Genomic DNA, 26358 nt, shown 5'->3' on the forward strand with positions numbered 1-26358 from the left:
ACGGTCAATTTTTTGTTTCTGGATACGAACAAAAATTCAGGATGCGAGCTTCCCCCTCAAACAACTTTTTTTTAGACTTCCAGATCTTACAAAAGTAAAAGTGAGTAGTATATAATTGTAGTTCATTGTTGTGATGCATTATGTTGTTTTTACTGCTTAAGACTATAACTGCAACAGAAATAGTATTAGTATTTCAAGTCATTCAGTCAAGTCAGTCAATCAGTCAGTCAGTCAGTCAGTCAGTCAGCAACACTGGTATGCCTACTGGGTGCCATGATTATGGTAATTAAAAGATCAAAACACAATTCACAAACACAGTGAAACTGAACAAGTAAGCTGGGATGGTAGTGTCAGGGGATGGCAGGAGGTCTCTCCTGGTGACCCAAAACAAGGTAGGAAATGGCCGCCACCACTTGTCATGTATTTTATTCATTCTAGAGTATGTATCAGGTTTCTATGTTATTTATATTGTTTATGTCATATTAGATGAATTGTGATAGATAAATAAGCTGTAGAGTTGATATTAGCATCATATTACTGCCTCCTGAGAGCAGGAATTGCACTGGAACAGATTAATGACATTTCAGATAGTAATTTAAATGAGGAAAATTGACTCGGCATACGAACAGATCAGGATATGAGCAAGGTCATGGAATGGATTAAACTCGTAAGCTGAGGTTCCACTGTATAGTGATACCAGCACTCGTATGTGGGTGTGAAGCATGGGTTGTAAATGCTGCAGCAAGAAGTGGGCTGGAGGCAGTGGAGATATTGTGTCTAAGGGCAATGCGTGGTGTAAATATTATGCAGACAATTCAGCGTGGAAATTAGGAAATATGGAGTTACTAAAAGTATTAGTCGGTGGGCTGAAGAGGGGTTGTTAAGGTGGTTTAGTCATTTGGAGAGGATGGAGGAATAGAATGACTTGGAGAGTGTACAAGTCTGTAATAGATGGAAAGCAGGGTAGGGGTCGACTTAGGAAAGATTGGAGGGAGGGGGTAAAGGAGGTTTTGTGGGCGAGGGGCTTGGACTTCCAGTAAGCGTACGTGAGCATGTTAGATAGGAAAGAATGAAGACGAATGGTTTTTGGAACCTGACAAGTTGTTGGAGTGTGAATGTAGATCTATGTTTGGACAGTTTAAGGGTTAAGATTAAAGTTTGTGAACATAAGAGATTACATATAACAGCTGTATTCCTCTGGTCAAACCACCTCACCTGTTCATCAGAGTTCATTCTGAATCTCGCAATCATCCTCCGAGTTCTGTATGACCTTTGTGGGTTTAGCGTTTAGTTGAATTTAAATTTAAAAAAAAAAAAATACACGAAGTCCAGATGACTTTAAAATTATAGCTACAGCACATAATTTGGATTTAGTCTTTCCCACCTAACAAAATTCTGATTTTTGGAGTTCATTCTTCTTTCATGTAATATATTTGATATTATACATATTGTAGTTGCTTTAATGAATTTTTTGTTGATTTTATTATCATAATTGAGTACTAAATGTTTTATCACCAAATACAGGCATACCTCACTAATACAGTGGGTTATGTTCCAGACCGTCACCTTAAAGTGAATCATTGCCTTTTTTTTTTCACTTGCCAGTGCATATAAAAACCTAGAAACATTTATTTTATCATTTATTAGGTATGCAATAGCACTAGGTCTTAAAAAAATGATGTAAAAGTAAAAATAATAAACACAATTTTTGAAAACTGCCAAAAACCATCTTAAAAGAAAGGCAAGTGCTGAAAATAATAAACATGAATATGCAATGAAACCCCGAATATTGGGCCACTCACTCGGTAATATTATTTTTACTTTTATTCTGTTTTTTCTTTTCATTTCTAATATTTTAATTCTTTCAAGTAACTTCTGTGGCCTGTGAGACCAATATAATGCATAATATACAGTGGCCCCTTGGGTAACGAACGCATCGTATAACGTTAAATCCACCCAACGAAGCATTTGAGCGTAAAAATTTTGGCCTGGCTAACGATAAAAAACTCGCCCAATGTGATTCGTCCTGAACCTGTCCGTCCAGCCTGAGCGCCTCAGCTGCCCTGCCGTCAGTGTTTACAAGCCGGGGTGGCCGGTTTCATGCATTCATTAGATACATTTTGTATTATTCCATTGTTTATAGTGCTTGTAACTGCTAAATAAGCCACAATGGCCCAAAAGAAAGCTTCTAGTGCCAACCCTGGGGCAAAAAGGGTGAGAAATACTATTGAAATATACTATCATACCATGGTTAGCTGCTGCTGCACCACCATCAGCTGTTGCTGCACCACCATCAGCTGTACTACTCGAAGATGTGGAGAGACTGTTGTTGGTGTGGCTTAACAAGAAATAATTACCGAGAAACAATTAACCTCAGAGGGTTAGCCACCCAGGATAACCCAAGAAAGTCATTGAGTCATCAAGGACTGTCTAACTTATTTCCATTGGGGTCCTTAATCTTGTCCCCCAGGATGCAACCCACATCAGTCAACTAACACCCAGGTGAACAGGAAGAAATGCCTGGAACTACTTCTCATATTGGTGAATTTAAGGCCAACAAAGGTTGGTTTGAGAGTTTTAAGAATCATAGTGGCATACACAGTGTGACAAGGCATGGCGAAGCTGAAAAATTCCAACCCCAACAAGTGCGTAACTGTGACTAAACAGGCCTGTTCTGGAGGAAAATGCCAAACAGGAACTACATTACTCAGGAGGAAAAGGCACTCCCAGGACACAAGCCTATGAAACACAGGCTAACTTTCTTGTTTTGTTGTAATGCTAGTGGTGGGGATCGCAAAGTGAAGCCTTTCTTAATGTATCATTCTGAATATCCCAGTGTGTTTAAGAAAAAGTCTCATCACTCATCAATACTCTTCAGTATAGGTAAGTGTCATTTTAACATTCATTTTTATAGTTATTGTGCATGTCTCATTGTTTTGTTTCTAGGGAAATGTATATTTCATTTTTTTTTTTAATACTTTTGGCTGTCTGGAACGGATTAATTGGATTTCCATTGTTTCTTATGGGGAAAATTAATTCGGCTACCAATAATTTCGTCTAATGATGAGCTCTCAGGAACAGATTAATATCCTTAGCCGAGGATCCACTGTATATATATATCCACTCGTTGTATGCAACACAATAACCACACAAACATTATCATTATATTGTTTACAAAACAGGTTTACACAAGCCCACGCTGTCCTTCCCACCCACACTGTCTTCCCCACCACCCATGCTTAACTTTTTTGGGTTATCCTAGATTCTCTACATAAGCTGCTGTGTGTGTGATAATTTGTGTAACTGTATTCGTGTATACCTGAATAAACTTACACTCTGTCTTCCCAACCACCCATGTTGTCTTCCCCACCCACACACCATCATCCCCACCATCCACGGTGCTTTCCCCACCACTCACGCTGCCTTCCCCAGACCCGTGCTGCCTTCCCCAGACCCATGCTGCCTTCCCCACACCCATGCTGTCTTCCCCCGACTGGGTACGAGGGTTGAAGACTTGGCAAGTTCAGTACAAGCGTAGCCCCTCTACTATGTGTACCTACGGGTTTAGCGCTTCCCCATGATGATGATGATGATGATGATAATAATAATAATAATAATCTACTATATGTACAATACTAAAGCAGGAGTCTATAAAGGCTATAGCACCAGCAAAGGGCATTACATTAATTTCTAAGCAGTGGACCTCTGTCAATTAAAAGATGGAAAAGCTGCTGTTGACATGGTTGATGGAGAAACAGCTCACAGGAGATAGGTAGTGTAGTGAGATAGACATAAAAATTGTACATAGCAGTTCTTAAGAAAAGTGTGAACTTCTGACAAGATATGCCACTCTGCATTTCTTCTCCAAGGTATCTAAATGTCGTATGTACACCAGATCTAATTCAGTTAGCCTCACAAACTTCGTTTTCTCTTATAATGACAACTCTGACGTTTTCATAGAGAGAATGCGCGACCACTCCCAACCACAATCCTCCTCCCTCCACAGTCCATGTAATGACATATTTTATTCATTCTAGAGTGTATATCATGTTTCTATGTTATATTGTTTATGTCATATTAGATGAATTGTGACAGATAAATAAGCCGTAGAGTTGATATTAAGGTTATTTTGTCATGCCTCCTGAGAGCAGAAATTCAGCTGGAACGAATTAATTGCATTTCAATTAATTTAATTGAAGAAAATTGACAAATCAGGATACGAATAAGTCCACGGAACAGATTAAATTCATAACCTGAGGTTCCACTGTATTATAATATTTCATAGTATGTGTTTGTGTTTTGGTATGTGTGTTGGGGAGGGGCAGCATAATGCCGTGACTAGCACTGTAATTTACAGTTTTAAGAAACTTTACACAAAAGCACTGTTTAAAAGATGCTTTGAAGTGACCTCTGAAACAGAGCTTACCCGTAGCAAATTTTGGAAAAATAATTTTGATATCCTCCAGTGTTTAAGGATATTAGACAAAGCCTAGGGGAAAAGTTTCTTTCAGGACAATGAGCTCTGCCTGAAAGAAACTGTGGCTAGACTGTGTGTCAGAGATTTTGAAGGCTTTGAGGCAGAGCTAGTAGTAAAGGATATTGTTTCTCTGGGCCAGTCCATGGGTTTAGAAATGGACGATGAAGATACAGAGAAGTTTGTTCAGGGTCACAAGAATGAGCTGACCACAGAAGAACTTCAAGACCTGCACAAGGAGCAGAAAGAAGTGATTGAGGAAATTTCTTCTTCAGAGGAGGGAATCAGTAAAGGCAACATATCCACTGCAGAAATTAAGGAACTGTGTTATCATTGGGCTCAAACACTGAGCCTGGTAAAAAAAAAAGGCATCCTAACATTACTGTTGTGAATAAGGGCATCATCCTGTTCAGTGACAGTGTTGTTGACTACTTTTGAAAATTTTTTGGACAGCTTCTTTAGCCATGGAAAAAAAAAATCAAATGCTAGTGAATTCCCATCATCTTTAAGTGCTGCTACACAGAGACAGAAAAGAGAAAAAAACACCAGATGGGCAGTTACCTGATGGCTTTATGGGCGATGACACCCTTTCCAAACAACATCTCTCCACCTTCCTCTTAGGCCGTCAGCACTCCTCAGTAAAGGTAAAGTAAAGTTAAATTTGCATTTATTTCATGTATTTATTGTTTTTATAGTTTTCATGTATGATTTTATGGATGCAAATATTACTATACAGATTTAAATAAGCAATATTTTCACTTAAAATGTTTTATAATTGGTAATTTTTTAGGGTCTGGAACAGATTAATCCAATTTACTATATTTCTTGTGGGAAAAATTGATTCAGTGTTTGTACATCTTGCTATTAGAACAACCTCCTGGAATGGATTAAGTTCTAATATTGAGGTACCACTGTAACTGAAGAGCACCATATTAGCGAAGCACTCTAAAGCAAGCGCTGTTTTAACGAGGTATGTCTGTAACAGTTCATTTAACATGGTCAGTGTCCCAAGTAACAACAAGAACATTCTTGATTCAGCCATCCTGTCTGAAAGAACAGATCAGTAAGAGAAGCAAATCAGTTAAAAGGATAGATTAGTAAGAAGATATATTGATAATAAAACAAGTAATGTAGTGGTAATTAAAATGTTTGTGATTGTGTGTGTGTGTGTGTGTATATGCGCAGACATCAGCTGTTCACCTGGGTGAGCTGTGGCGACACGCAGCTGACTTCCACCTGCGGAGTGGTGATGCTGCTGCTGCTGCAGCATCATTATTGGAACTTCGCAAACTCGACCCCAAAGATGTCAACACACTTGCACAATTGATTAGTGCATATGCAAGGGTAGGTCAGAATTATAGTATATTATTTTTAAATATATTTTTACTGTGATAAATGTTTTATTGACAGATGATTCTATACTTTATTACAATTGCTATGAGATTGGGCAAGTTTAACCCTTTCAGGGTCCGTCCCGTAGATCTACGGCTTTACGTTCAGGGTCCAAACCGTAGATCTACGTCACGAGCTCAGCTCACTCTGATAAACTGTGAGTGGTACATTTGGGTCTAGATATGAGAGAATACATCTATGTGGTATGTGTGCACCACATAAAACAGATCCTGCAGCACACTGTGTATAATGAGAGAAAAAAACTGAAATCATGATTTTTCGATTAAAACAGCAACTTTGCAGTGTTTTTTCGTATGTTTTTTATAGTTGTATTTGCGATTTCTTGGTCTCATTTGATAGAATGGAAGACATATTACAGAAATAAAGATGATTTTGATTGGTTTCAGCACTAGAAATGGCTTGAAACTGAGCTCAAAGTAGCAGAAATGTTAAATTTTTGCCGATATTCAAGAGTAAACAAACGACCTCGCACGTCTAATACACGCCAGCTGGTGGGTCTAATATGCATTCACAAATATGGTGATGATATACAATTATTACAGTATTGCATAATAGTAAATCTTCTATTTTTTGGTGTGAATAAAAATTCATTATGTGAATAAAAAATGAAAATGGAATTTATTTGTAAAGCCTCAAAACATAACTAATGAACAGAGGAAATGTTAGTTTAGTTCCAGGAATACCTACATTGTTTATTCTGGACCCTATTTTGAAATTGGAATATTTTGAACTTTGTGTTAAATTGGCCAAATTAACAATTTCCGATCACTTTAATTTGTAGTTGAAACACTTGACTTGGCGATTTCTTGTGCTCAATCGATAGAATAGAAGTAATACTAGTGAAATAGCTAAGAATTTGGTTGACTGGAATAATATAATTGGCCTAAAATGGGAGTCAAAGTCAGCAAAATCACCGATTTGTAAATATTGCTGACACATCAAAATTCGCGAGAGCATAATTTCGTCAGTTTTCCATCAAATTTCGTACTTTTTGTTTTATTACCTTCACAAAAAGATTCTCTACCATTTCATAAGAAAAAATAACTTTTTTTTTTTTTTTAAATTCTTGGACACTGGGGCACCACTTCAGATTTGGGCCTTGGACCCTGAAGGGGTTAATGTAAAGATGTGTATTTTGATGAGTGTATATAATGTACAGCATTCTGGGCAGATCTGTGTGAAAAATTTAGTACCAAACAATACACATTTACTCCATTCATGTGGGCAGATTATATTTAGTTGTGGTAATGTTTGATGTCAGCACACTTGTGGAATGACAGCCGTTGAATGAATAATGGTGAATGTGATTTTTTCTTTGGGTCACCCTTAATTTTAATATCAAATTTGCATTGCTTAATTTTAATTCCGCTTTAAAGATAAGGAAATTCGATATTTGTTATAAGTATTACAGCCTCTCCTCACTTAGCGACGTACTTGTTTACTGATGAGTCGGACTTTACAGCGGGCTCTCTGACCAGTATGCATATCTAAATAATGTACTTATATTAGAACTGATTTCCTCTATTCTGTTTATTACAATATACAGAACACTACTGTATAAACATTTAAAAATATACTAAAAATGTTATAAATGGTGCAAGGGTGACGTTAAAGCAATATAAAAATTGGTTGATATAAACCCACTACCATTATAGTATGCTCCTTGTTTAGCGACGAATTCATTTATCAAGTGGTAACAGGAATGGAGCTCTGTCGTTAAGTGAGGAGAGGCTGTATTATTTTATTAACGTCAATGGCAGAGTCCTACTCTACCATTGAGATTAATAAAATAATAATAATTATAATAAATATTGAATTTCCTTATTTTTAAAGCAGAATTAAAATTAAGCAATTCAAAGATGATATTAAATTTTTTAAATAAGTGATATTTGTTACTGGGTAAAATAAACAATTACTTAATGAAAATGTTAAAGTTTAGTAACTATTTTAAATGACATAATTTGGTGCGAGGGTCTTAGCAAGAGGCGTGGAGTTAAAAGATAAAGAATCGCACATAAATTGGGAGTTGTCACAGCTGCTCTTTGCTGATGACACTGTGCTCTTGGGAGATTCTGAAGAGAAGTTGCAGAGATTGGTGGATGAATTTGGTAGGGTGTGCAAAAGAAGAAAATTAAAGGTGAATACAAGAAAGAGTAAGGTTATGAGGATAACAAAAAGATTAGGTGATGAAAGATTGGATATCAGATTGGAGGGAGAGAGTATGGAGGAGGTGAATGTATTCAGATATTTGGGAGTGAATGTGTCAGCGGATGGGTCTATGAAAGATGAGGTGAATCATAGAATTGATGAGGGGAAAAGGGTGAGTGGTGCACTTAGGAGTCTGTGGAGACAAAGAACTTTGTCCTTGGAGGCAAAGAGGGGAATGTATGAGAGTATATTTTTACCAACGCTCTTATATGGGTGTGAAGCATGGGTGATGAATGTTGCAGTGAGGAGAAGGCTAGAGGCAGTGGAGATGTCATGTCTGAGGGCAATGTGTGGTGTGAATATAATGCAGAGAATTCGTAGTTTGGAAGTTAGGAGGAGGTGCGGGATTACCAAAACTGTTGTCCATAGGGCTGAGGAAGGGTTGTTGAGGTGGTTCGGACATGTAGAGAGAATGGAGCGAAACAGAATGACTTCAAGAGTGTATCAGTCTGTAGTGGAAGGAAGGCGGGGTAGGGGTCGGCCTAGGAAAGGTTGGAGGGAGGGGGTAAAGGTGGTTTTGTGTGCGAGGGGCTTGGACTTCCAGCAGGCATGCGTGAGCGTGTTTGATAGGAGTGAATGGGGACAAATGGTTTTTAATACTTGACGTGCTGTTGGAGTGTGAGCAAAGTAACATTTATGAAGGGATTCAGGGAAACCGGCAGGCCGGACTTGAGTCCTGGAGATGGGAAGTACAGTGCCTGCACTTTGAAGGAGGGGTGTTAATGTTGCAGTTTAAAAACTGTAGCGTAAAGCACCCTTCTGGCAAGACAGTGATGGAGTGAATGATGGTGAAAGTTTTTCTTTTTCGGGCCACCCTGCCTTGGTGGGAATCGGCCAGTGTGATGACAATAAAAAAAAATTTGGTGTCTCCATAGGAAAATGGAACAGAATTCGTAAGCCATGTGTGTCATGAGAGACAACTAAAATGCATGGAGCAAGGGGCTAGTAACACCTTCTGTATATATTACTAACTTTAAAAGGAGAAGCTTCTGTTTTTTTCCTTTGGGCCACCCTGCCTTGGTGGGATATGGCCGGTTTGTTGAAAGAAGAATTTGATGTATCTTAGTGCAGAAGAAACTTGACAACTAGCTGAGAAGAGTAACACTTTGTGTAACACTAACTAACATAACTTGGTGTCAATTTTTTTTTTTTTTCCAACAAGTTGGCCATCTCCCACCGAGGAAGGGTGACCCAAAGAGAAAGAAAATTCCCAAAAAGAAAATACCTTCATCATCATTGAACACTTTCACCACACTCACACATTATCACTGCTTTTGCAGAGGTGCCTAGAATACAATAGTTTAGAAGCATATACGTATAAAGATACACAACATATCCCTCCAAACTGCCAATATCCTAAACCACTCCTTTAAAGTGCAGGCATTGTACTTCCCATTTCCAGGACTCGAGTCCGACTATATGAAAATAACCTGTTTCTCTGAATCCCTTCACTAAATATTACCCTGCTCACACTCCAACAGATCGTCAGGTCCCAAGTATCATTCGTCTCCATTCACTCCTATCTAACACGCTCATGCACGCTTGCTGGAAGTCCAAGCCCCTCGCCCACAAAACCTCCTTTACCCCCTCTTTCCAACCCATTCGAGGACGACCCCTACCCCTCTTTCCTTCCCCTATAGATTTATATGCTTTCCATGTCATTCTACTTTGATCCATTCTCTCTAAATGACCAAACCACCTCAACAACCCCTCTTCTGCCCTCTGACTAATGCTTTTATTAACTCCACACCTTCTCCTAATTTCCAAACTCCGAATTTTCTGCATAATATTTAAACCACACATTGCCCTTAGACAGGACATCTCCACTACCTCCAACCGTCTCCTCGCTGCTGCATTTACCACCCAAGCTTCACATCCATACAAGAGTGTTGGTACTACTATACGTACTTTCATACATTCCCTTCTTTGCCTCCATAGATAACGTTTTTTGACTCCACATATACCTCAACGCACCACTCGCCTTTTTTCCCTCGTCAATTCTATGATTAACCTCATCCTTCATAAATCCATCCGCCTACACGTCAACTCCCAAGTATCTGAAAACATTCACTTCTTCCATACTCCTCCTCCCCAATTTGATATCCAATTTTTCTTTATCTAAATCATTTGATACCCTCATCACCTTACTCTTTTCTATGTTCACTTTCAACTTTCTACCTTTACACACATTCTCAAACTCGTCCACTAACCTTTGCGATTTTTCTTTAGAATCACCCATAAGCACAGTATCATCAGCAAAAAGTAACTGTGTCAATTCCCATTTTGAATTTGATTCCCCATAATTTAATCCTACCCCTCTCCCGAACGCCCTAGCATTTACTTCTTTTACAACCCCATCTATAAATATATTAAACAACCATGGTGACATTACACATCCCTGTCTAAGACCTACTTTTACCAGGAAGTATTCTCCCTCTCTTCTACACACCCTAACCTGAGCCTCACTATCCTCATAAAAGCTGTTTACAGCATTTAGTAACTTACCACCTATTCCATAAACTTGCAACATCTGCCACATTGCTCCTCTATCCACTCTAACATATGCCTTTTCTAAATCCATAAATGCAATAAAAACTTCCCTACCTTTATCTAAATACTGTTCACATATATGCTTCAATGTAAACACTTGATCTACACATCCCCTACCCACTCTGAAGCCCCCTTGCTCATCTGCAATTCTACATTGTCTTACCTCTAATTCTTTCAATTATAACCCTACCGTACACTTTTCCTGGTATACTCAGTAAACTTATTCCTCTATCATTTTTACAATCTCTTTTGTCCCCTTTCCCTTTATATAAAGGGACTATACATGCTCTCTGCCAATCCCTAGGTACCTTCCCCTCTTTCATACATTTATTAAACAAAAGTACCAACCACTCCAACACTATATCCCCCCCTGCTTTTAACATTTCTGTCATGATCCCATCAGTTCCAGCTGCTTTACCCCCTTTCATTCTACGTAATGCCTCACGTACCTCCACCACACTTACATTCTGCTCTTCTTCACTCCTAAAAGATGGTATACCTCCCTGGCCAGTGCATGAAATTACCGCCTCCCTTTCTTCCTCAACATTTAAAAGTTCCTCAAAATATTCTCGCCATCTACCTAATACCTCCCTCTCCCCATCTACTAACTCCCCTACTCTGTTTTTAATGGACAAATCCATACTTTCCCTAGGCTTTCTTAACTTGTTTAACTCACTCCAAAATTTTTTCTTATTTTCATTAAAATTTCTTGACAGTGCCTCTCCCACTCTTTCATCTGCTCTCCTTTTGCATTCTCTCACCACTCTCTTCACCTTTCTTTTACTCTCCATATACTCTGCTCTTCTTATAACACTTCTGCTTTGTAAAAACCTCTCGTAAGCTACCTTTTTCTCTTTTATCACACCCTTTACTTCATCATTCTACCAATCACTCCTCTTTCCTCCTGTCCCCACCCTCCTGTAACCACAAACTTCTGCCCCACATTCTAATACTGCATTTTTAAAACTATTCCAACCCTCTTCAACCCCCCCCCCCCCACTACTCATCTTTGCACTAGCCCACCTTTCTGCCAATAGTCGCTTATATCTTGCCTGAACTTCCTCCTCCCTTAGTTTATACACTTTCACCTCCCTCTTACTTGTTGTTGCCGCCTTCCTCTTTTCCCATCTACCTCTTACTCTAACTGTAGCTACAACTAAATAATGATCTGATATATCAGTTGCCCCTCTATAAACATGTACATCCTGGAGCCTACCCATCAACCTTTTATCCACCAATACATAATCTAACAAACTACTTTCATTACGTGCTACATCATACCTTGTATATTTATTTATCCTCTTTTTCATAAAATATGTATTACTTATTACCAAATTTCTTTCTACACATAGCTCAATTAAAGGCTCCCCATTTACATTTACCCCTGGCACCCCAAATTTACCTACTACTCCCTCCATAACATTTTTACCCACTTTAGCATTGAAATCCCCAACCACCATTACTCTCACACTTGATTCAAAACTCCCCACGCATTCACTCAACATTTCCCAGAATCTCTCTCTCTCCTCTACACTTCTCTCTTCTCCAGGTGCATACACGCTTACTATAACCCACTTTTCACATCCAATCTTTATTTTACTCCACATAATCCTTGAATTTATGCATTTGTAGTCCCTCTTTTCCTGCCATAGCTTATCCTTCAACATTATTGCTACTCCTTCTTTAGCTCTAACTCTATTTGAAACCCCTGACCTAATCCCATTTATTCCTCTCCACTGAAACTCTCCCACCCCCTTCAGCTTTGTTTCACTTAAAGCCAGGACATCCAGTTTCTTCTCATTCATAACATCCACAATCATCTCTTTCTTATCATTGCACAACATCCACGCACATTCAGACTTCCCACTTTGACAATTTTCTTCTTATTCTTTTTAGTGATCTTTACAGGAAAAGGGGTTACTAGCCCATTGTTCCCAGCATTTTAGTTGACTTTTACAACACGCATGGCTTACGGAGGAAAGATTCTTATTCCACTTCCCCTGCTCGCACTACAACAGATCGTCAGGTCCCAAATACCATTTGTCTCCATTCACTCCTATCTAACATGGTCACGCATGCTTTCTGGAAGTACAAACCCCTCACCCACAACACCTGCTTTACTCCCTCCCTCCAACCTTTTCGAGGACGACCCCTATCCCGCCTTAATTCCCCTACAGATGTATATGCTCTCCATGTCATTCTACTTTGATCCATTCTCTCTAAATGACCAAACCACCTCAACAAACCCTCTTCAGCCCTCTGACTAATACTTTTATTACTCCACACCTTCTAATTTCCAAACTCCGAATTTTTTGCATAATATTTACACCACTCATTGCTCTTAGACAGGACATCTCCACTGCCTCCAACCGCCTCCTTGCTGCAGCATTTACAACCCAAGCTTCACACCCATATAAGAATATTGGTACTACTATACTTTCATACATTCCCTTCTTTGCCTCCATAGATAAAATTTTTTGCCTCCACATATACCTCAATGCACCACTCACCTTTTTTCCTTCATCAATTCTATGATTTACCTCGTCCTTCGTAAATCCATCCGCTGACACGTCAACTCCCAAATATCTGAAAACATTCACTTCTTCCATACTCCTCCTCCCCAATTTGATATCCAATTTTTCTTTATCTAAATCATTTGATATTCATCACTTTACTTTTTTCTATGTTCACTTTCAACTTTCTACCTTTACACACATTACCAAATTCGTCCACTAACCTTTGCAAATTTTCTATCTCCCATAAGCACAGTATCATCAGCAAAAAGTAACTGTGTCACTTCCCATTTTGTATTTAATTCCCCATAATTTAATCCCACCCCTCTCCTGAACACCCTAGCAATTACTTCTTTTACAACCCCATCTATAAATATATTAAACAACCATGGTGGTGACATTACACATCCCTGTCTAAGACCTACTTTTACTGGGAAGTAGTCTCCCTCTTTTCTACACACCCTAACCTGAGCCTCACTATCCTCATAAATTTTTTTTACAGCATTTAGTAACTTATCACCTATTCCATACACTTGCAACAACTGCCACATTGCTCCCCTATCCACTCTGTCATATACCTATTCTAAATCCATAAATGCAATAAAAACTTCCCTACCTTTATCTAAATACTGTTCACATATATGCTTCAATGTAAACACTTGATCTACACATCCCCTACCCACTCTGAAACCTCCTTGCTCATCCGCAATTCTACATTCTGTCTTGCCTCTTCTTTCAATAATAACCCTACCGTACACTTTTCCTGGTATACTCAGTAAACTTATTCCTCCATAATTTTTACAATCTCTTTTGTCCCCCTTCCCTTTATATAAAGGGACTATACACGCTCTCCGCCAATCCCTAGGTACCTTCCCCTCTTTCATACATTTATTAAACAAAAATACCAACCACTCCAACACTATGTACCCCCCTGCTTTTAACATTTCTGTCATGATCCCGTCAGTTCCAGCTGCTTTACCCCCTTTCATTCTATATAATGCCTCGCGCACCTCCCCCACACTCACATCGTGCTCTTCTTCTCTCCTAAAAGATGATATACCTCCCTAGCCAGTGCATGAAATTACCGCCTCCCTTTCTTCGTCGACATTTAAAAGTTCCTCAAAATATTCTCGCCATCTACCCAAAGCCTCCATCTCCCCATCTACTAATTCCCCTTCTCTGTTTTTAACCGATAAATCCATTACGTAAAATCCATTACATTAAATGAAAGGGGGTAAAGCAGCTGGAACTGATGGGATCTTGACAGAAATGTTAAAAGCAGGGGGGATATAGTGTTGGAGTGGTTGGTACTTTTGTTTAATAAATGTATGAAAGAGGGGAAGGTACCTAGGGATTGGAGGAGAGCATGTATACTCCATTTATATAAAGGGAAAGGGGACAAAAGAGACTAAAAATTATAGAGGAATAAGCTTACTGAGTATACCAGGAAAAGTGTACGGTAGGGTTATAATTGAAAGAATTAGAGTTAAGACAGAATGTAGGATTGCGGATGAGCAAGGAGGTTTCAGAGTGGGTAGGGGATGTGTAAATCAAGTGTTTACATTGAAGCATATATGGGAACAGTATTTAGATAAAGGTAGGGAAGTTTTTATTGCATTTATGGATTTAGAAAAGGCATATGATAGTGGATAGAGGAGCAATGTGGCAGATGTTGCAAGGATATGTAATAGGTGGTAAGTTATTAAATGCTGTAAAGAGTTTTTATGAGGATAGTGAGGCTCAGGTTAGGGTGTGTAGAAGAGAGGGAGACTACTTCCCAGTAAAAGTAGGTCTTAGACAGGGATGTGTAATGTCACCATGGTTGTTTAATATATTTATAGATGGGGTTGTAAAGGAAGTAAATGCTAGGGTGTTTGGGAGAGGGGTGGGATTAAATTTTGGGGAATCAAATTCAAAATGGGAATTGACACTGTTACTTTTTGCTGATGATACTGTGCTTATGGGAGATTCTAAAGAAAAATTGCAAAGGTTAGTGGATGAGTTTGGGAATGTGTGTAAAGGTAGAAAGTTGAAAGTAAACATAGAAAAGAGTAAGGTGATGAGGGTGTCAAATGATTTAGATAAAGAAAAATTGGATATCAAATTGGGGAGGAGGAGTATGGAAGAAGTGAATGTTTTCAGGTACTTGGGAGTTGACGTGTCGGTGGATGGATTTATGAAGGATGAGGTTAATCATAGAATTGATGAGGGAAAAAAGGTGAGTGGTGCGTTGAGGTATATGTGGAGTCAAAAAACGTTATCTATGGAGGCAAAGAAGGGAATGTATGAAAGTATAGTAGTACCAACACTCTTATATGGGTGTGAAGCTTGGGTGGTAAATGCAGCAGCGAGGAGACGGTTGGAGGCAGTGGAGATGTCCTGTTTAAGGGCAATGTGTGGTGTAAATATTATGCAGAAAATTCGGAGTGTGGAAATTAGGAAAAGGTGTGGAGTTAATAAAAGTATTAGTCAGAGGGCAGAAGAGGGGTTGTTGAGGTGGTTTGGTCATTTAGAGAGAATGGATCAAAGTAGAATGACATGGAAAGCATATAAATCTATAGGGGAAGGAAGGCTGGGTAGGGGTCGTCCTCGAAAGGGTTGGAGAGAGGGGGTAAAGGAGGTTTTGTGGGCAAGGGGCTTGGACTTCCAGCAAGCGTGCGTGAGCATGTTAGATAGGAGTGAATGGAGACGAATGGTACTTGGGACCTGACGATCTGTTGGAGTGTGAGCAGGGTAATATTTAGTGAAGGGATTCAGGGAAACCGGTTATTTTCATATAGTCGGACTTGAGTCCTGGAAATGGGAAGTACAATGCCTGCACTTTAAAGGAGGGGTTTGGGATATTGGCAGTTTGGAGGGATATGTTTTGTATCTTTATATGTGTATGCTTCTAGACTGTTGTATCCTGAGCACCTCTGCAAAAACAGTGATAATGTGCGAGTGTGGTGAAAGTGTTGAATGATGATGAAAGTATTTTCTTTTTGGGGATTTTCTTTCTTTTTTGGGTCACCCTGCCTCGGTGGGAGACGGCCGACTTGTTGGAAAAATAAAAAATCCATTTGTTCCCTAGGCTTTCTTAACTTGTTTAACTCGCTCCAGAATTCTTATTCACGCAAAAATAGATTTACCAATCTATATCACGGATAGTAAAATATAACCAGGAAAGATTGGTCATGGTTTCCAGCATCCCAATAATTGAATCAGATCTGTTAACCCTTTCAGTGGCCATCACATAAAACTGAGACCAGGATCCCTATGTAGTTCTACATCATGAGCTTGGCTCACTCAGATGAGCTGTGAGTAGTAAATTTTGGCCTAGATATGAGAGAATGGGTCTGTGTGGCGCATGTGCACAGTATAAAAGGAAAAATTCCTTCCCCACGCGTTATGTGATGGGAAAAGCAAAGCTCAGACTGTGTGTATGGTTTAAAACAGCAACTTTGAGGTGTTTTCTGGATCGTTTTTATGGTTTTACTGGCTGTTTCTTGGCATCATTTGATAGAATGGAAGACATACTACTGAAATAAAGATAATTTTGATTGGTTTCAGGACTGGAAGTAGCTTGAAATTGAGCTCGAAGTAGCAGAAATATTAAATTTTTGCTAATATTCCAGAGGATGGGTAAGGCTTTTCCCCCTACAATCCCCAGTCTGTTTTTTAGGTTTCCAAACCTTTCACTGTCCAGACCCCTGAAAATAATACTCTTAGTTACTCCTGGCCTCAATGACATAGTTGTACATGACAGTGAAAGGGATAAGAAACAGCATCTTGAATTTAAAGAAAGTGTATTCACAGTGCTTGACTTTCCTTAATGTGCTTATAGCATCTGCTTGCCTTCTAAAATCATAATGCACTTTTGAGTTTATGGTTTTAGGTGAAATGAGTGTTTACAAAAGAAGTTTTGGCCATTTCAGAGAGATACAACACAACCTATTCTTTTCCATAAGTTATTCACTGCATATGTTGCATATTCACACATAGTTCAGTTTTTCTGGAACATATCTCGGATGAATTGTAGTTGTCTACTGTATTTTATCCTAGAAATAGGGTAAATCTTCAATTTTTTGTTTGGTGATAAATTCAAAATGGAAGGCAGGTGTAATATAGGAGAGGCTTGGAGATGTGATTAATTAACAAAGGAAATGTTTTAGTGGCTGGAATGTCTACAGTGTTTATTTTGGAATCTTGTTTTTAAAGTGGGTTTTTTTTTTTTTTAATTTTGTGTAAAATTGGCAAAAATTTGACTTTTGTATTTATAGGGTAATTTTGATATATGAATGGACCATTTCTTGTGTGCAGTTGATAGAACAGAAAGCATACTAGTGAAATGGCTAGGAATTTGGTCAAATTGTGCAATGAAACCGACTTAAAAGAGAACTCAAACTTGATGAAATTACCAGTGAATAAATAGCATCTGGACCTCTAACTTTGCACCTGTGTAATTCCATAAATTTTCCACCAAATTTCATATTTTTGGTGTCATTACCTTCAGAAAAAGATTCTCTTATTATTATTGGAAGAATTTTTTTTAATGTAGACACTGTAAGCACATCATTTTGGGGGTCTGGGCAGTGAAGGGGTCAAATAATGTACTTCAGTTCTGTAAGGAAATATTTGACGTGTGCTAGACAGGAGTGTGTGAAGGCAAGTGGTTTTTATGACTTATGTACTGTTGGAGTGTGAGCAAGGTAACATTTATGAAGAGATTCAGGGAAACCAGCTAGCCAGACTCGAGTCCTGGAGGTGGGAATTACAGTGCTTGCATTCTAAAGTAGGGGTGAGGATAATTGCAGTTTTGAACTGTAGTATTGGCACCCCTTTGGCAAGAGAGTGATGGAGTGAATGATAGTGAAAGAGTTTCTTCTTTTTTGAGTCGCCCTATGTCAGTGAGAGAGAGTTGGTTAGCTGAGAAGAAAAATCTAAAGCCAGAATGATTTAACATAAATAAGTTAGGTGCCTTAGGTTGATATGAATAAGTTGGATTAACAAATATCCACAGTATGATGTAAGTGCAGCTAAGACATTATCACGAGAGCTTCCACCAGTGAGTAGCATCGTTGGAAGTGTGGATGGAGACGCACTTGAAGCATCACTGGGTCACCGTTACTTCAAGAAGATCCAGCAGGCACGTGGAGAGGGATCACCCTCATCACCAGCCTCACCAAAGTCTGCCATGTTAGTTTCTCTCTCATGCTGTTGGAGTATGAACAGGTAACTTTTATGAAGGGATTCAGGGAAACCAGTTAACCAGACTTGAGTCCTGGAAGTGGAAGAGGCAGTTGCTAGCATTTTGAAGGATGGGTGAGCATGTTGCATTTGGGTCACTCTGCCTTGGCAGATGGCCATTGAGTTAAAAAATATATATAGTAATGAAAATAATATCAGTAATGATAGTTTATTTTCAAAGATACATATGTCTTACAAAATTGGATAACACTTAATGGTACACATGAAAAGCCCCTGGTTATGTAGAGCATTTTGGGCAAGCTAAAAATATGACATTTGATATGTGTGGTGCTGTACCCTATTTTTTCTTCCCCTCTTATTATTTTTTTAATCAGTGTAGTATTTACTGAATTGTAATTTATGTGCAAATTGTATCGTTAACCTTTTCGGGGTTAGTCCTGTAATATTATGGCTTTGAAGCCAGGGTTGATCCCGTAATGCTACAACAAAATTCTAGTAGCTTCAAATCTTGCAGGAGAAAGTTGGTGGTAGGCCTACATATGAGAGAATGGGTCTGCATGGTCAGTGTGTGTAGTATAAAAAATAAAAAATCCTGCAGCATGCAGTGCATAATGAGGGAAAAAACTGCGACTGTGTTTTTGGTGTAAAACAGTGAATTTGCTGTGTATTTTTGTATGTTTTTATGGTTGTATCCTCAGTTTCTTAGTCTCATTTGATAGAATGGAATATATATTACAGAAATAAAGATGATTTTTGAATGGTTTACAGACTAAAAGTAGCTTGAAATTGAGCTCAAAGTAGCAAAAAATTAAAAATTTTTGCCAGTGTTCAAGAGTAAACAAAACATATCACGCATACAATACACGTCAACTGGCTGGTCTAATATGTCCTCATGAATGCACTGTCATTATTTATACAATTATTACCATTATGCAGTAGTCTGAAAGACAGTAAATCTATTTTTGTGTGAATAAAAATTCAAAATGAAAAGTAAGCATAATATAAGAGGGGCCTGAAGATGTGACTAATGAACAGAGAAAATGTTTTAGTGCCAGGAATGTCTGTATTTTGAAATTGGCCTTTCTTGAAATTTGTGGGAAATTGGCCAAACTAGTAATTTCTGATCATTGTATTGGGTAGTTGAAATAGGTAAGTGGGCAGTTTCTTGTACTCAGTTGATAGAACAAAAAGGAGTTCTAGCTCAACAGCTATGAGTTTGGTCAATTGGAACAATGGAATTGGCCCAAAATAGGGCTCAAAGTGGATAAAATTGCCGTTGTGTAAATATTGCCTAGGCTGCTAACTTTGTGAGAGCATAATTCCATAAGTTTTCCATCAAATTTTGTGCTCTTGGTTTCATTACCTTCAGAAGAAGATTCTCTATCATTTCATAAGAAAAAATAATTTTTTTTAAATTCTTCAGCCCTTAAACTGTCCAAACGTATATATACGTTCACTCGCGTAGCGCCCAAAATTTTTGGAGAGAAAAAAATTCTTTTTTTAATAGGAAAAAAGACCATATGGTACCCAGGCATCCCCAATTATTTTAATATGGCGCACAGTGAGTGCACACACCCAGTCTCTCATGTCTAGGTGACTCAGGCTTATCGTGGCAATGTTGAATGAATGACAAAGAAAACGTATATATACGTTTGGGATGCTACACACGTGAACGTATATATACGTTTGGACCGTTGAAGGGTTAACCATGGGAGCAAGTTTGCTAGCAGGGGTCTCGACCTTCAAAGGATCAAGACAGGATACCATGACGGGGATAATACACACATAACCTGCACATAGACTGAAACTTATGAGATTTTGGTCTAGCTTGTGACCATTAACCATTTCATTGTTGGTCCCGTTGTATCACGGCTTTGAAGCCAATTTCAGTCCCATAGTGAGACTGGAGAAAATTCTTCATAGTCACACTATGTCCAAACAAAGATCTACGTTCACTTGTGCAGCACTCTGAATATTTTTTTTTTTTTTTTTAAATAAGAGAGGGCAATTTTCTGTGTGTTATAAGATGAAAACAAAAAAATTAGGATCAGTACTTATTGAGATAAGACCACGAAGTTGATGCTGGATGCTCACCTGACAGCAACATGGAGTCCTGCCGCTTGCAGAAGTATTGCTGATATACCTTTTTTCTCATTTTTATTTAAAAAAAAAAAAAAAGAGAGAGAAAAAAGGTATATCAGCAACACTTCTGCAAGCAGCAGGACTCCATGTTGCTGTCAGGTGAGCATCCAGCATCAACTTCGTGGTCTTACCTCAGTAAAGTACTGATCCTAAATTTTTTTTTTTTCATCTTATAACACACAGAAAATTGCCCTCTTTTATTTAAAAAAAATTATTTTTCATTTTGTTCTGATAATTACAATTTATAATAGTTCTTGTGATTTTATAGCCAGTCTTTGTTCTGACACTAATATTAGGTACTGAAATAATACTCAAATAGTCAGTCACACCAACAGGTGAATATTTTCACCTTCCTTTGTCATTTACTATTGTTTAGAAATATATACAAAGTATTTATAGGTCTCAGCAATGTTTTAGACATGCTGGAGTATGTGAAACTTCTTGAAGCATGGTGTTTATGGTGAGTCACTAAACTGCTGACATGGTAAGTGGTGGAGTGACACTTGATGATAAAGCACTGCTGCAGGGAACCCTGGTTTTTTGTTTTCACTGTTACACACAAACATGTATGTCTATCTGTCTAGCTCTGCTTATCTTTGTCTGCCTGTGTATCTCGGTCTTTCTGTCTGCCTATGTGTGTGTGTTTCCGTCTGCTTGTCTGTCTCAGAAAGCGGCTCGTAAGCCAACAGGTACAATTTACACACGATGCAGAAGTGACAGTGCACTGTATAGCACTTTGCCTGGAATTTTTGGGTTATCCTAGGTAATTTACATTGTGTATAATTGTACTTATGTGTACATGTGAGAGACAGAGATATAGAGATAGACAGATATAGAGATAGACAGATATAGAGATAGACAGAGATATAGAGATAGACAGAGATATAGACATATATAGGCAGAGAGAGATGTAGCCGGGCGGAGGTGTAGCCGGGCGGAGGTGTAGACAGATATAGATGGATGGAGATATAGACGAAGATACAGATATAGACAGACAGCGCCAAATCCAGCCAGCCGGCCAGCCTGATACCATTGATACCAATGGTATCAAAAATGAAAGGATGTTGCACAAATGTTACGCATGGGTTATTATCGAGGTTTTTGATATTTTCTCAACCACTTGTGGCCACATCCATCACTTTCCTCTTAAAATGGGAGTGTTAATATGACATGACATCAGTGAATCCCTGGTGTTTGCCACGCTATTTGCTCTAGCTGGCGCTCAATTGAACTGGTGCTTCCACAAGGTACTACATTGTCCCAGATTTTTTTAATACTGTACACACTGAGTGTTAATACCCATTCTATACTGACCAGGCATCTCAGGCCAGTCATGCCAAATTTGGAGGCAGGAAAAATAAAACGTAGATCTACACTTGGAGCGCTACGTGAGCGAATGTAGATCTGCATTTGGACAGTTTAAGGATTAAAGGGAGGGTAGCCCTCAGCCTCTCAGAAAGGAGCTGATGGACTATGACTTCCTTGTTCCCGCAACAGCTTTTTAAAGACATATGTACCAAGCATCACCATGAACGTCTCTCCTTGCTAGAATTTCTAAGAGACTACACAACCAGGGTTAAAGCTAGAGTAATTGCTCTTTTCCCATATCAGGAAAGTTACAAGAAAACCTGCGCCCCACTTAGTCTACAAGTCAGGGGCATTATAACTATTAGCCCATGGCTGAACAACAGGAAACATTCCTTTGTTAAACTACGTTGCAATGTCTAGCAGGAATGTCTATAAAGCTGAAATCAGCATTCCCTTTGTGGGTACGAGGAACAAGGTCACTAAGGAGGGTGGAGGGGTCAAATTGACTTCAGGACTCAGAGCGTATATACGTCACAAAATTTCCCATTGAGAACAAAGACGATAGTGAATTTGAGCGGTAAACTCTGAAATATTATCAGCCTCCACTAGGAAATTTAGCTGTGTAAACAAACACGAGTGTAGTGATCAGCAGTATAAATCATGATAAAGTACATTAACCTGTGTTTTGCGGCGTACACTCAGGCATGATGCATTACAAATGAGGACAATATAACTACACATCTGTAGCAACCGACTCAAGACAGTGATATCGGGGTCATTGAACCTCCCCTACAACAAGCTAGAGAATTGGGTCAGTTACAATACCCAGATAAGTTTAGTCACACCAACATCATCTTATGTTAGATGAAGCTAATAGGTTGATATGGGATTTGATTGGAGTTACCAATAGATCCCGTGACACGAGGGCAATACGCCTATTGCAAGTGAGTACCAAGGTGCATTTTATTTACAATCAGTTGAAAAATGCTAGATATATACACTCCTTTGGGGCAAATTTTAATATGTTACTCGACAGCTCAGTAGTGGGGACTTGACTCATTCGAAGGAGACTCCTTGAACCGCACCTGTAAGAAGTCTGAGTCATCACTGAAGCTAAGTATATTTCAGTTTATGTCGGAAAGTAGACTTGGCTGGTGAACTTCCCCATGGTGACGCCATGAGCTCAGCTCACTCAGATAAGCTGTGAGTGCTAAATTTGGGCCTAGATACGAGAAAATTGGTCCATGCGGTAAGTGAGCACTATATAACAAAAATCCTGTGGCGCATAGTGCATAATAAGAAAAAATTGACTGTTTTTGGTTTAAAATGGCAACTTTGCGGTGTATTTTTGTATGGTTTTTACGGTTGAATTTTCAGTTTCTTGGTCTCATTTGATAGAATGGAAGATCTATTACAGAAATAAAAATAATTTTGATGAGTTTCAGGACTGAAAGTAGCTTGAAATTGAGCTCAAAGTAGCAGATATGTTCAATTTTTGATGATATTCCATAGTACACAAATGACACCGCTTGTCCAATACATGTCCAACTGGTCAGTCTAATACACATTGAGGAATGCACTGACATTATTTATACAATTATTACAATAATGCAGTAATCTCCATAAAAGTAAATTTCTATTTTTTTGTGTGAATAAAATTCCAAAATGAAAACAAGTGTATTATGAGAGGGACCTGGATAAATGACTAAAGAGCAGAGGAAATGTTTATTTAGTGCCAGGAATGTCTACTTTGTTTATTATGGACCCTATTTTCAAATTGGCAGTTATATTTTGTGTGAAATTGGCCAAATTACCGATTTCTGATCTCTCTATTTTGTAGTTGAAGTAGGTAAATGGGCATTTTCTTGGACTCGGTCGATAGAAGGAATACTAGCGAAATAGCTGAGAGTTTGAGCGACTGTAACAGAAGCGTGAAGGGAAGGGTACCAGAATATATCTGAGAGGGGGTGGAGACAGGAGTGGTATAACAAGAGGGAATAGTACTATTGTGGTGGTGGTAGGAGTGGTACAGTAGTGTGCAAAATTATTGGGACAGGAGTAAATTTTGTGATTCTCCCCTAATATGTCTTAGTCTCTTGGCTTAATTAACCCTTTCAGTGTTGTGGCCCCTGCTCACAAACTTGCTCTTAGTGGCGAAGAATTTTCAAAAATAAATAAATAAATTAATAAATAAATAATTATTATATATATATATATATATATATATATATATATATATATATATATATATATATATATATATATATATATATATATATATATATACACAGTGGACCCCCGCATAACGATTACCTTGGAATGCGACCAATTATGTAAGTGTATTTATGTAAGTGCGTTTGTACGTGTATGTTTGGGGGTCTGAAATGGACTAATCTACTTCACAATATTCCTTATGGGAATAAATTCGGTCAGTACTGGCACCTGAACATACTTATGGAGTGAAAAAATATCGTTAACCGGGGGTTCACTGTATAATATATATATATATATATATATATATATATATATATATATATATATATATATATATATATATATATATATATATATATATATATATTTCTCTCTCTCAACAAGTCAGCTGTCTCCCACCAAGGCAGGGTGACCCAAAAAAGAAAGAAAATCCCCAAAAAGAAAATACTTTCATCATCATTCAACACTTTAACCACACTCGCACATTATCACTGTTTTTGCAGAGGTGCTCAGAATACAACAGTTTAGAAGCATGTACGTATAAAGATACACAACATATCCCTCCAAACTGCCAATATCCCAAACCCCTCCTTTAAAGTGCAGGCATTGTACTTCCCATTTCCAGGACTCAAGTCCGACTATATGAAAATAACCGGTTTCCCTGAATCCCTTCACTAAATATTACCCTGCTCACACTCCAACAGATCGTCAGGTCCCAAGTATCATTCGTCTCCATTCACTCCTATCTAACAGGCTCATGCACGCTTGCTGGAAGTCCAAGCCCCTCGCCCACAAAACCTCCTTTACCCCCTCTTTCCAACCCTTTCGAGGACGACACCTACCCAGCCTTCCTTCCCTATAGATTTATATGCTCTCCATGTCATTCTACTTTGATCCATTCTCTCTAAATGACCAAACCACCTCAACAACCCCTCTTCTGCCCTCTGACTAATACTTTTATTAACTCCACACCTTCTCCTAATTTCCACACTCCGAATTTTCTGCATAATATTTACACCACACATTGCCCTTAGACAGGACATCTCCACTGCCTCCAACCGTCTCCTCACTGCTGCATTTACCATCCAAGCTTCACATCCATATAAGAGTGTTGGTACTACTATACTTTCATACATTCCCTTCTTTGCCTCCATAGATAACGTTTTTTTTTGACTCCACATATACCTCAACGCACCACTCGCCTTTTTTCCCTCATCAGTTCTATGATTAACCTCATCCTTCATAAATCCATCTGCCAACACATCAACTCCCAAGTATCTGAAAACATTCACTTCTTCCATACTACTCCTCCCCAATTTGATATCCAATTTTTCTTATCTAAATCATTTGATACCCTCATCACCTTACTCTTTTCTATGTTCACTTTCAACTTTCTACCTTTACACACATTCTCAAACTCATCCACTAACCTTTGCAATTTTTCTTTAGAATCTCCCATAAGCACAGTATCATCAGCAAAAAGTAACTGTGTCAATTCCCATTTTGAATTTGATTCCCCATAATTTAACCCCACCCCTCTCCCGAACGCCCTAGCATTTACTTCTTTTACAACCCCATCTATAAATATATTAAACAACCATGGTGACATTACACATCCCTGTCTATGACCTACTTTTACCGGGAAGTATTTTCCCTCTCTTCTACACCCTAACCTGAGCCTCACTATCCTCATAAAAGCTCTTTACAGCATTTAGTAACTTACCACCTATTCCATATACTTGCAACATCTGCCACATTGCTCTTCTATCCACTGTATCATATGCCTTTTCTAAATCCATAAATGCAATAAAAACTTCCCTACCTTTATCTAAATACTGTTCACATATATGCTTCAATGTAAACACTTGATCTACACATCCCCTACCCACTCTGAAGCCTCCCTGCTCATCCGCAATCTTACATTCTGTCTTACCTCTAATTCTTTCAATTATAACCCTACCGTATACTTTTCCTGGTATACTCAGTAAACTTATTCCTCTATAATTTTTACAGTCTCTTTTGTCCCCTTTCCCTTTATATAAAGGGACTATACATGCTCTCTGCCAATCCCTAGGTACCTTCCCCTCTTTCATACATTTATTAAACAAAAGTACCAACCACTCCAACACTATATCCCCCCTGCTTTTAACATTTCTGTCATGATCCCATCAGTTCCAGCTGCTTTACCCCCTTTCATTCTACGTAATGCCTCATGTACCTTCACCACACTTACATTCTGCTCTTCTTCACTCCTAAAAGATAGTATACCTCCCTGGCCAGTGCATGAAATTACCGCCTCCCTTTCTTCCTCAACATTTAAAAGTTCCTCAAAATATTCTCGCCATCTAC

At 38.5% G+C, this 26358-nt stretch overlaps 1 protein-coding gene across 1 annotated transcript in view; it reads left to right on the forward strand.

Annotated features, from left to right (window-relative positions):
* The window catches only part of Srp72 (signal recognition particle 72), a 58725-nt gene that overhangs the window by 26637 nt on the left and 5730 nt on the right, over positions 1-26358 (forward strand). The window contains exons 9-10 of the mRNA XM_070096743.1: positions 5660-5818; positions 18158-18333. Coding sequence (XP_069952844.1) covers positions 5660-5818; positions 18158-18333 — 335 coding nt within the window. The remainder of the gene's footprint in view (positions 1-5659; positions 5819-18157; positions 18334-26358) is intronic.

Source organism: Cherax quadricarinatus, chromosome 54, assembly GCF_038502225.1.
Source record: "Cherax quadricarinatus isolate ZL_2023a chromosome 54, ASM3850222v1, whole genome shotgun sequence".
In the NCBI taxonomy this organism is placed as follows: domain Eukaryota; kingdom Metazoa; phylum Arthropoda; class Malacostraca; order Decapoda; family Parastacidae; genus Cherax; species Cherax quadricarinatus.